Source organism: Microcaecilia unicolor, chromosome 1, assembly GCF_901765095.1.
Source record: "Microcaecilia unicolor chromosome 1, aMicUni1.1, whole genome shotgun sequence".
Lineage (NCBI taxonomy): Eukaryota > Metazoa > Chordata > Amphibia > Gymnophiona > Siphonopidae > Microcaecilia > Microcaecilia unicolor.
In genome coordinates, this window is record NC_044031.1 from 402,099,661 (window position 1) to 402,112,526 (window position 12,866).

A 12,866-nucleotide genomic window follows, 5' to 3' on the forward strand; every position below is an offset into this window, starting at 1 on the left:
TCTCAGCCTCACAGTACTCGTGCTTCGTGCAACAAGTAAAAGTACATGCATTGATACAGCATGTGGATTTTTACCACTAGAAATGCTGAACTATGTTCCAAAGTGTGGTGTACCTGCACTAATATTTGCACTCATGGGAAATGCATAAAAGGCAAAATTCCATCTGTTATTTCCCCTTCACTTAAAACTTCTAGGGCACGGATGTCAGTCAGTCATCAAAGACTGCAACCCAGTTGGGTTTTCAGGATTTCCACAATGAATATGTGAGATCTATTTGCATACAATGGAGGCAGTTCATGCAAATAAATCTCATGCATTTTCATTGGGGAAATCTTGAAAACCTGATTGGATTGTGGCCCTCAAGGACTGACACTGAACCCCTTGTCCTAGGGGATTATTTTTGTATGGTGCTTTGCAATCAGAACCGAGCACCAAATGACCTGAAAATTCAGTATAAATATGTAGTTTGAATGTGAAAAGCAAAACGTTATTTTTTTCCCCTCTAGAAATGATTTATAAGGGAAAGTTTTGTGTGAAGCACCTAGAGTTACTGCCAAGCTAGTCTGGTTTTCAGGATATCCACAATGTGTGAAAGTTGTATGCACATAAGTTTTTTGTTCTTGTATTGTTTGTTTGTTTGTTTTTTTAATTAAAGCTGTTTGTTTTTACAGCCCATGAACTTCATTACTAAGAGCTTGCTACTCTTAATTTTCAGGTGGTACAGGAGAATGAGAATGTTGTGTTCTGCCTGGAATGTGCATTGAGGCATGTAGAGAAACACAAGTCTTGTCGTGGGCTAAAGCTGATGTATCGCTATGATGAGGTCAGTACATCTTTCACTTCACATATGCTTTACTAGTAGTGCCAGATATGTCTAATACTGAACAAGGACTATAGGCAGTTATAGTTAAATGAACTGTGGCAGATTAGGCTTCTGAAGATTAATTTATACAGCTATCTGTCATAAAGGAGCAAGTAGTTGTAAAGCCTGTCTTTCACTTTTATGATGCTGTTGAAATAAATAAGCACCTAAAAAATCTCTATGAAGTACTAAAAACAACCACAAAAAAATCATAACATACTATATAAGTGCAACAAATAAGAATGAAAGTGCAGAGACACACTATTTATCCATATACTTTACATATATAGATTGGCATTGACACAAGAAGATTGATGTTAAATGCTTGCTCAGATGTCTTACCACTGAAAGAAAAATACCTTCCTAGTAAGACTGTCACTAGACAGGTAGTCTTGCTACTGCAGTCTCAGTCTCCTACACTAGGACTAACCTAGGAGTCAGAGTAGCAGGCTGAAAACTATTGAAGCTAGGGTTCAAATCCTGCTTCTCCCACTGACATGTCTTGTGACCTTAGGCAAGTCACTTTACTTTTCTTTATCTCAGGTACAAACTTAGGACCTTGTTTTTAAAGGTGTGCTAGCATTTTTAGCACACACTAACCATCCATAGGAATATTGTGGGCATCTACATGGTTAGCGGGCACTAAAAACGCTAGCACACCTTTGTAAACAGGGCTTTTAGGGACTCTAAAGGTTAGCGCACACTAAAAGAATTAGCACACACTAAATGCTGTGTCCTTTTTTTTATACTTATGGGCCACATGGCATTTTTAGTACATGCTGATGTCCATTAGCGTGCACTATGGATTTGTAAAAGGGGACCCTTAGATTGTAAGCCCTCTGGGCTCAAGGAAATATCTGTGGAACCTGAATGTAACTCACCATAAGCTACCACTAAAAAGGCAGGACCTAAAAATTCAAAAAATATATATATACACACAGGGGTGTGCTGGTAAATTGTTAACAGGGGGCTCTCTCTCGCCAGCAAAGTAAAAGAGAATTCAGGAGGGGCCCAAGCCCACATTTTGGGATCCATTTGTTAAAGTAGCCATGGAGAACCGGCTCCCAAAATTCTTAAAAACTTAACAAACGTCTCTCGAGAGCCTGTGAGAGCCTGCTCCAGCACACCACTGTATACACATCTCCAAGAGGAACTATTTAATTCTGTATTTTAGTGTTTAGTCTATAATCATGTGCAAGATTTTCGTTTTAAAGTGGATATCGGGCAAGCTCCTTATCAATGCTGTTTTCATCAGTTCCTTTCTTGATTTTGATTTAAAAGAGGTTCCGTTAGTGATGCCTCTGAAGTCAGATTTTAGACTTGGCCTGAAATTCAGCAGAAATATCCAGAATTTTGATTATGCATGTCAAGTGCCTCTTGTACTTTGGTCCTGACCATGATTCAAAGGACAGTAAGTATTGTGCTTCAATGTCACTACAAGCATGGAGTGGCCTTTTTTATCATTTAAATTTTATTGTGGTGGTACACAACCCAAAGATATCAAGTATTCTTATTTGTGTCTAATATTCAGTTTCTAATATCATAAATTCTTTTCTACAAATATTAGCATAAAACGTTTCCTCTTAACTTCACCCCCACCTATTGTTTACATTTTTGAGTAGCCTCCACTAATTTGTTTTCATGTGCACTGAGTACCTCCACTCATATATATAATTTTCTGTTTATTTATAGTGTATACTTCCCAACCTCCCCTCCCCCGTTAGCCTCTGCCTCTCTCTCTCTCTCTCTCTCCCCCCCCCCCCCCCCCCCCCCCAATTAGGCATTCCCTTCCACATTCAGTGAATTTTCAAAAGCTACCCTCTTTGCCATAGTTCTTCCAGCACTTGTCATCCCCAGTTGGCTATTTTTGTAGCATAACGTATATTCTGAAGAGAACTTAATACATCTCTGATAGTCTTATCTGTTTTACTTGTTTGTACATCTCCAGCCATTCCTCTTTTGACAGTTCCTTCCCTAGATCTTTTTCCTATCCACAAACATGAGCTGCTTTCCCTTCTGATGACATGATGCCATTTAAGGTCGATACTGCTGCCTTGTCCCCCTTTAAATTTCATCAGAAATCCTTAAAAATGGAGGCTTCTGCCCTCATATCTTGTCTGTCTTAGTTTGGAGATAATGCCTAAGCCTCTGTTTCCCAATTGATATTTCCCTTGAAATTGCACAGAGCTCACATCTGTCCCTTCGACCATGAACTGGCCTAACCTTGTTAGCCCCCTCCCTTTTTTTTTTTTCCAAAATCTTAGCCCTTTCTTAGCCCCTGCTTCCTCCGTCCCTGATTGAGATTCCCTATTGTACAGTACCAGTATCAGGAAACAGCAAGGCAGATGATCCACAAAATACTACTAGTAATCATTTCTACAGCGCTACTAGATGTATGCATTGCTTTACACATTATATATGCTGGTACTTTCTCTGTTCCTATTAGGCTCACAATCTAAGTTTTTGTACCTTAGATTTTGCTTTTGTTCTGGATTTTGTACAACATCCAGACCGAAAGCAGAAGAAAGCAGAGCGATACAATAATAAAAGCAGCAGGGCACAGAAGATGGTCCATCACCAAAAATATTTATTCACCATATAAATAAAACACATTAAAAGCCCGAAACACCATGTTTCGCCCACTTCTGGGCTGTCAGGGGCTCAGTAACTGCTAATAAATACGTAAACACAAGTTAATAAAATCTTAAAATCATACAAATAATAAATAAAGCCAATGACAGTAGCACCTTACAGAACTGCATTTATATATATATATATATATATATATATATATATATATGGAATATTAAAATTATGGGGCTTATCAAAAGAAAATAAAACATGCAAAAAATGGCATAAGTTGTAGATGAACGTGTTTCTCACATGAAAACGTTTAAACCATATAATCAAAAAAAACCCCATTTAAGTCCGGTATTCGGTGAAAGAAAAACATTTTGAGAGTGGGCATTTCAAGGGCATGTCATGGGCAAGAGACGGGCAGTGTTATGTTTTATATATTTTCTTACAGTAACATAAGAAAACTATTTCCTTGTGCCGTAAAGAAAAACATCATGGTTTAGACCTGCTTTAAAAGTGGCTAGCTCAAGACCAATCTTGTCTTTGGAACCATTTGTGATTCTGCTGAGTTAGAGAGTGGAGAAGTGGAATTGTTGGCTTGTGAAAGAGAGTGCTGAGTGGGCTCTGTTACCTTTGTTTGTTTGCCCCAATCTGAACCTTTTGATCCTCATATTCCTGCCTTGCCTGCTCCTCTCTGTCTCACCACCTCAAGTCTTTGCCCACACCTGCTAGCTCCCCAAGCCACACCCATCCCTTGCTCTGTATCTTGCCACTTTTCCCTCCCCCCAAACCCTCACTGTCTCCAAACCCTCATACATCCCATTCAAATTCCTACCTGCTTGTCTTCCGTGTCTCATTGTTCATTTGTCTGTCCACTCCCAGTTTGTCACTGTGCCTCATGTCACTGCTGTTTGGGTGAAGACAGTGTGCTGGTGCTGGAAGAGTGAGTCCTGAGTGGTGATGCTGGGTCTTACTGGGTGCAGTAGGTGGAGAAGTGCACAATGGTTTTATTGGGCTCAGTGAGTTTGCACATCAATCATGGATGCACTGAATGCTATTGTGGCTGATTCTTTGCTGGATGTGGATGAGAGTTTGGAGGGAAGGCCCAGGAGGAGATAACCCTATCCCAGAGTATTTAAGCTCAGGACCCACTTCATGGACGTAACTGACCAGCAATGCCTTACTAGGTGCTGCTTTGTTAGGGCTGCCATTAGCACCTCTGTCAGCAGCTACAACCCCTCCTCCAGGCCACAACACACGAGAATAATCCAGCGCAAGTCCACCTTAAGGTCACTTCCTCCTTGGCCTTTCTTGCTACTAGCACTTTTCAGTCAGCACAAGCAATCAATGCAAGCCTCACCCTACCCACCAACTGTCTTGCCCCGGGATTGGTAGCATGGGAATGTTGTTACTAATTGGGTTTCTGCCAGGTACTTGTGACCTGGATTGACCACTGTTGGAAGCAGGGATACTGGGCTAGTGTACCATTGGTCTGACCCAGTATGGCTGCTTTTATGTTCAGTTCCTCAGTGCCTTCCTAACCCACACCTCAGACCATATTACCTTCCCCAGTACCAGTACCTTCCTCCAGAACAACATGGCTCAGTTCAGCGCCATAGACTGGTTCTCTACAGTCATTGGCGTCATGAACCGCACACACGTTGTACTCAGAACCCTCCACCCCTCGGCACACAAGGAGACCTATAGAAGTAGAAAATGGTATCATTCCATGACCATCCACCATCACTTAAGTGTACCTTTGGCCAGGTCAAAAATAGATTCTGATATCTCAACTGTTCTGGGGGGGCGGGGGGGGGGGGGAGAGCTTGTCTACAGCCCTGAAAAGGTCGCCAAGATATTCATAGCCTGCTGCATGCTGTACAACTTCACACTACAAAGAAGACAGCCCCTTCCACAGGACACATAGTAGCAGCAGCAGCCACAATAAAAGGAGGATGACCCCTTCCCCCCCTGCCCATAGGGACCACATCAGCTAGGGTTCCACACCAGACAAAGTCTCATACAGACCAATTTTTAGTAAAGGTAAGTGATGTATTTATTTGTGCTCACCGTATCTTTTTCTATCCCCCTGCCACCACCCTTCCCTCCCCTCCAGCACACACCACTACAGCATGGTAATTAGTTGGCTCACAGCCCTACTTCATCCTCCCTCTCCTCTGGGGGGGCCACCCCTCTAGCTGCTGGGTATGATCTAGGCCTTGTAGTAGCGCAGATAGTGTCAGAGTCCTTCCCTGTGGAGCTGTCACTGTCCTCAGAGTTACTAGTAGATGCAGCTGCTGCTGCCCCTTGAAAATCTGGCCACCTGGTTGGCTCTGTGGCTGAGCTGCTGTTGAGCCATCACCCAGCAAAGTAGTGTCTGATGGCCCTGAGGGACCTGGCCTCAAGGTTCACCCTTTGGCCTGGGGTCCAGTGAGTCTCATCTGCTGCCGCTTGAATGGGGGTTCCTTCTCCGCAGCTGAGGCAGTTGCTGTGAAGCTGGACTGGTTGGTGTGGATACTGGTACCACTTGCTGCCTGTATGGAGGTTGGTGCTGCTGGAATGGTGGCCTCCCCAGTTCCACGGGGAGGGTCAGGTGCCTGCTGGGTGGGCAGTGTGCTGGACAAAGCCTGACAAAGCCTGAGTGTAATCGTGGAGATCTCGCCAGACTCCCAGAAGCTGCTACCGCAACGTGGACAAAGGGGAGCCGGTTGATATTGTGTATCTGGATTTTCAAAAGGCGTTTGACAAGGTAGCTCATGAAAGGCTACAGAGGAAATTGGAGGGTCATGTGATAGGAGGAAATGTCCTAGTGTGGATTAAAAACTGGTTGAAGGATAGAAAACAGAGAGTGGGGTTAAATGGGCAGTATTCACAATGGAGAAGGGTAGTTAGTGGGGTTCCTCAGGGGTCTGTGCTAGATCCGCTGCTTTTTAATATATTTATAAATGATTTAGAGATGGGAGTAACTAGCGAGGTAATTAAATTTGCTGATGACACAAAGTTATTCAAAGTCGTTAACTCGCAACAGGATTGTGAAAAATTACAGAAGGACCTTACGAGACTGGGCGGCTAAATGGCAGATGGCGTTTAATGTGAGCAAGTGCAAGGTGATGCATGTGGGGAAAAAAGAACCCGAATTATAGCTACGTCATGCAAGGTTCCACGTTAGGAGTTATGGACCAAGAAAGGGATCTGGGTGTTGTCGTCGATAAATACACTGAAACCTTCTGCTCAGTGTGCTGCTGCGGCTAGGAAAGCGGATAGAATGTTGGGTATTATTAGGAAAGGTATAGAAAACAGGTGTGAAGATGTTATAATGCCGTTGTATCGCTCCATGGTGCGACCGCACCTTGAGTATTGTGTTCAATTCTGGTCGCCGCATCTCAAGAAAGATATAGTAGAATTGGAAAAGGTGCAACTAAAATGATAGCGGGGATGGGACGACTTCCCTATGAAGAAAGACTAAGGAGGCTAGGGCTCTTCAGCTTGGAGAAGAGACGGCTGAGAGGAGACATGATAGAGGTAAATAAAATAATGAGTGGAGTGGAACAGGTGGATGTGAAGCATCTGTTCACGCTTTCCAAAAATACTAGTACTAGGGGGCATGCGATGAAACTACAGTATAGTAAATTTAAAACAAATCGGAGAAAATTTTTCTTCACCCAACGCATAATTAAACTCTGGAATTCGTTGCCGGACAACTTGGTGAAGGCGGTTAGCTTGGCAGAGTTTAAAAAGGGGTTAGACGGTTTCCTAAAGAACAAGTCCATAAACCACTACTAAATGGACTTGGGAAAAATCCACAATTCCAGGAATAACATGTACAGAATGTTTGTACGTTGCTTGCCAGGTGCCGTTGGCCTGGATTGGCCGCTGTCGTGGACAGGATGCTGGGCTCGATGGACCCTTGGTCTTTTCCCAGTGTGGCATTACTTATGTACTTATATTATGCCTAGCGTTCCGCCTCTTCTGCTGTATGGTAAACAGCACCTGCATGCAGCAGCCCTCTTGGGCATGGAGTCTCAGCTGCTGAATATGCACCCTCTCACGCAGCAGCTGTAGCTTCTGGCGCTGGTAAGTCAGCCAACTGAACATTTTGTGCCAGGAGTTTGTTGGCCAGCTGCACAACCTGCCACTTGTGACAGAAGGATCCTTACGGTCCAGCTGTGTCCCCTCTTCTGGCTACCTTTCACCTCTTTTCTAGCTACTAGAGGCATGATGTAATGGTTTGGGATGTAGTATGGGGTCCTGGGGGTGGCAGGTTTGAGTCCCACTGGCCCTTGTGATGCAGGATATATTGGATCTCTCTTGATTGGGCAGCCATCTGGTTAATTATTTGACATTAAGGAGCTGCTTTGAATATGTACGCTGAGAGCCTTTTATATGTCTCGCTCCCCTGTCTGCCCTCCCTTTCTACAGTCTCCCTTTTCCAGGGCTTGCCTTGTAGTGTTTAAACCACAGCAGTTGTCAGCCTTGCAAATCAGGGAGTGTACACATGTTTTAGAGAGAGGAGGTAAAATCCTTTGTATGCAAATAACTGTGAACATTGTATTTGTGACAAAAGTAAAACAGCAAATTATGTCCATAGCCTTCATTCTGGCTACCACCGGTGTTCACAGAGCATCCTCAGCTCTGTGAGGATTTGCCCTTGTATATTGCATAGGGCTCCCAGCTCCTACTGCACATCTCTGCACAGGCCTGTGACTTGCAGCAGGAGCTGGCCTAGGGTGGCTGTAAGGGGTGGGCTCACTGACAGGCATGGCAGTAGTCTCTGGGGGGGGGGGGGGGGTGCTCAACTGCAGTCATGTGCTGCATTGCCGCCTGGGGGTGGCTGCTCTTTTGCCCCTTCTTCCCCCTCCTATAGGGGCATATCCCTCCAGGTGTCCTTCCCCTGCAGGGTGTTGCCCTGTCAGGGTGAGGGGCACCTCCCAGGGGCCAGGGTCCATTACCATCTCCTCCCAAGCCCTCTCAGCTGCAGACTGCTCTGGAGCTGGCTACTTTGGGGTTGACTGGTCTGAAGCAGGCTGCACATCAGCTGGAGGGTGACCTGTGTTCAAAAGGTTTGCAGTGAGTTCAACTCATCCTACATAGCTTGCGTATTGGTGCAGCTGGCTCTCGGTAGGCAGGGATAGGGACAGCTGGAGGCTGCTGGTTGTTACCCAGTGGGACATCGCTAATCTATGGCACCAATGAGATGATATAGCAGGGAGCTCTGGAGCCACTGATGTGATATCTGTTGTCCACTGAGAGGGTTGTCTCCCTGTGAGCATGCAAGATGGGTCCTGACCCTGCTGGAGGACCCTGGGTGACCAGGCACTGGCTGAGAAGTAGTATGCCTCAGAGCTGTTGCATATCTGGGACCATTGTTACAGCTCTTGTCAGGGATATGGGTGTGTGTATTCCCCCATGCCTGTGTGGTCTACAGCTGCCTGGGAGATGGCACAGGACCCTGTTTTACCCGCTCATCCTTCTGGCCACCTATATTGGGACCCCCCTCCCCAAAGGAAAGGCATTTAACATACTGCAAGAGGGGAAACCTAGGTTTGGGGACATCTGTCTGTGATGCAATCAGGCTAGCTGGCTTAAGGCCCTCACAGATGCCAGGGGCTGCACATCACCCCCATGATTCATGAGCATGCTTTTGGAGTGAGTGGGGGGAGAAAGGATACACATAGGTGATGGTTTCCCTAAGGAGGGGTTAGTGTGTCACTATCATGTAGAGGTTTGATGGGCCCCCCAGCTTGGGCCTTTGGGGAGCATATCTAAGTTTGCACCTCACAATGCTATGCACAATCAATGGTGATGGTGTTGCTTGAAGACAAGGAGCTCTGTCTCTGGTACACTAAAATTAGGCTCCCTCTGAGGAGACATGAGTGGCCACACTGAGGAGCATTCCTCCACATGCAGGAGGTATATATGCATGTTTTGCACATGGAGAGAACGTGTTGCCATTGCCGCGGATGTTTTCTCGATGCGGGAACCAGTGCCCGCCATTGCACGTTTTGCATAGTATATTTCTGATTGGCAGAGACATTTATCTCAAAACATCTATGATGTTTCCAGTGCGTCCTCTTTCTAAATTTTTGTGTGTGTGTATTTTCAAATATCGGTGCACTTATTTATTTCTTCCAATATGGACTTAACATTTTTAATTGTTTTCTGGTAAATGAGTTTTTTTTAGTTTGTTTTTGTTTTTTTGCCATTTGAACATCATATTGAAAATGCCCCTCCACATATCATTCCAAATCAATTAAATTACAAAGTAAAATGATTCCACATAAAAATTATAATATGAGCAAGAGGTGGAATGGAAAGCTCACATACCTAAGCAGTGTCTTTTAGAGGTGTCCACTACTTAGTTCAAAGCCATAGACAATAAGCTCTACTTTATCCTTAAAACATAAAACTGGTCGGGTTTTTAAGTCAGCATGAGTATTTTTACTCCTCAAAATGGATGTTTTTTTTTTTAATAGTTCTGGTGTTTAAATGTTTTCTACATAAGAACCTTTTAGTTTGGAGCCACTATTTGTTTTTATTTCACTTTTTTAGGTATCTTTTAAATATATATTTATTTTTAAACAAATGAAAAAACAATAATATCATTCAAAGCCAATCATAAAATAGACAAATGACAGCACTAATAACCCCCGCCCTCTCCCCAACCAACCCCTATAATAACAGCAACAGTCTAGTTCCAGACATACCCTCAAACAGAGACAGGCATAACAAATACACTACAAAATAAAACTCAATAATTAAGGATTAATCTTCTTTCTTTATGTGGCATTGCAGTCCAAACAGGTTCCCACACTTTGCGAAAACATCACCAACTATCCGGGCATCTTCGTCCAACTCTCCATTTTCCCATAATCATGAGTTCAGATAACAGCTTCCACCATTGTGTAATTGTAGGAGATTCTGGCAGCCTTTACTGTATGAGAATACATGTTGTGCGAGCTAAAATAATCATATAATAGAGCAACTTCTGTTCACTTTTATTAGTTGCTTAATCTAAAAAAAATCAAAATTGGTAAATAAATAAAACATGGGAGACAATGGCACTTGCAATTGGAGCACCCAACTAATATAGGCGGCAATATCACGCCAAAAAAGCTGTATTTTACCACAAGACCCAAATGACCTACATGAGATCTCTCCTCCTCGCACTTAGGGCAAGTACTGGAGTCTATAATAACCATTTTTACTGCCTGGTGAGGGGATATATAGGCTCTAAAGACAAATTTATAATTCTGCTCTTGCAGTGCTGCACTAAACAATTTAGCCAGTGGCTTTGAGGGCAAAGCATATACATAATCATGCATAACAGGAAACCCCAAATCTCTAGACCAAGCTCTTGTGGCTAAAGTCCTAAACATGGAGATTCATAATAATAATTTTAAACCAAAATTAAATTTTTGGAGGTTTCTCAACCCCCCCCCCCCCCCTCCAAAAAAAAATAAATAAATTTTCTTCCATAGTTTCAAAAGCAGCTTCCTGAAGAGGTGCTGTGGGAAGAGAACGAATACAGTGAGCCAATTGAATATATGCAGATGTATCTGAAACTTGCATACGGTATGTCTCTTGGAGGGATGCCCAAGATTCTATTTTCCCAGCATCATCTAGCACTTGTTTAATTAATGTAATCCCACTCTGTTCTGGCAGAAAACCCCCAAGGAATTTCCTGCTGGAAAATCTGCATTTCCTACCAAAGGCAGCCACCCAGAACAGTGCCAGTTCATATTCTTTGTCCTACAAACCCACCACCAAGTGTGTCTCAGAGGCTTTGCCAAGATACTCTGCTTAGAGAAGAAAGAGAGATTAGAGGCTGACTCTTGAAGTATATAACTAAGCTTCAGTGGTTGGAATAACCCCCACTCCACCCCAATGGTGTAAAATAATCTGTATTTTTTAGCCAATTAAAAATATACTTCTACACTTGTGCTCTACTTCTTCAACTCAATCTCTTAATGCCTCCGTAGCACTTTAATAATATCTACACAGTCTTCTTTCTCTATGGTATATAGGATAACCTTGACTTCAGACCCCGGTGTTGTCATTAGTATTTATAGACTACACTGCTCTGCTGTGCCGCTGGCAGATGAATGTCCAGCAGCACAGCGGAGCGGTGTAGTCTATAAATACTAATGACAACACCGGGGTCTGAAGTCAAGGTTATCCTATATACCATAGAGAAAGAAGACTGTGTAGATATTATTAAAGTGCTACGGAGGCATTAACCAATTAAAAATATGCCACAAATGACAAGCTTTAGATTCTAAAGCTTGTCATTTGAGGCATATTTTTAACTGGCTAAAAAATACAGATTATTGTACACCATTTGGGGTGGAGCGGGGGTTATTCCAACCATTGCAGCTTAGTTATATACTTCAAGAGTCAGCCTGTAATCTCTCTTTCTTCTCTAAGCAGAGTATCTTGGCAAAGCCTCTGAGACACACTTGGTGGTGGGTTTGTAGGACAAAGAATATGAACTGGCACTGTTCTGGGTGGCTGCCTTTGGTAGGAAATGCAGATTTTCCAACAGGAAATTCCTTGGGTGTTTTCTGCCAGAACAGAGTGGGATCTAGATTAGAAACAGACAACACCTCGCCTTTCCGGGCGTATCACAATAATTTCCATTGCACTGAAGCCCTCTTATTATATCTCAATAATTGATCAAAAGCCTTTTACCTGAAGGTGAAAGATTCATGGGGGCTGTTTGCAAAATATACAGCCATTTCAGCAACAGCGCCATTTTATATAAGGCTATTCGTCCCAGGAGAGACAGCGATAAAGACCCCCAATTTTTGAACAGTTGCTTAGAGATAGCAAGTAAAGGTCGACGGGCAATTAAATATCCAAATGCCGTATGGGTCCTGCATTCCATTTAAAAGGGACAGCCAGTTGTGCCAATTCCATATTGTCCAAATTTATAGCAAGTGCCAATGCCTTATCATAATTAAGGTTAAAACCTTAGATATACCAAATTCTTCAGTAAGTCAGAACACATTTGGTACAGAAATATGAGGGTGAGACAAAAGAAGCAAAATGTCATCTGCAAAGGCAAGGCATTTCACATGATCCTTACCAACATGAATGCCAGTCAACCCCACACTCCATCTCACAGTCTGCAACAAAGGCTCTAAAAATACAAGGAACAACAGTGGGATGAGGCATTCCTGGCATGTCCCTCTTTGAAAAAAGGGTTTAAAAGTGACACCATTCACTAATAGGGATGCCTGTGGGTTATGGTATAATGTACACAGAGCTGTTAGATACAAACCAGAGAAACCAAAATGTTGTAATGTATGAAACAAGTGGGGCAAACACACCAAATCAAAAGCTTTCAGCATCATAACTTATTAAAACAGCGGTCTGCTTTATTTCAAAACAATTTCCCCATGCCCCCAGCATCCTGCGCATATTGTAA

The 12,866-nt window shown here is 43.3% G+C and overlaps 1 protein-coding gene across 1 annotated transcript in view; it reads left to right on the forward strand.

The window, feature by feature from the left end:
* Positions 1–12,866, forward strand: part of JARID2 (jumonji and AT-rich interaction domain containing 2) — a 538,197-nt gene that overhangs the window by 507,680 nt on the left and 17,651 nt on the right. The window contains 1 exon segment of the mRNA XM_030211245.1: positions 716–823. Within this exon segment, the coding sequence (XP_030067105.1) occupies positions 716–823 (108 nt within the window).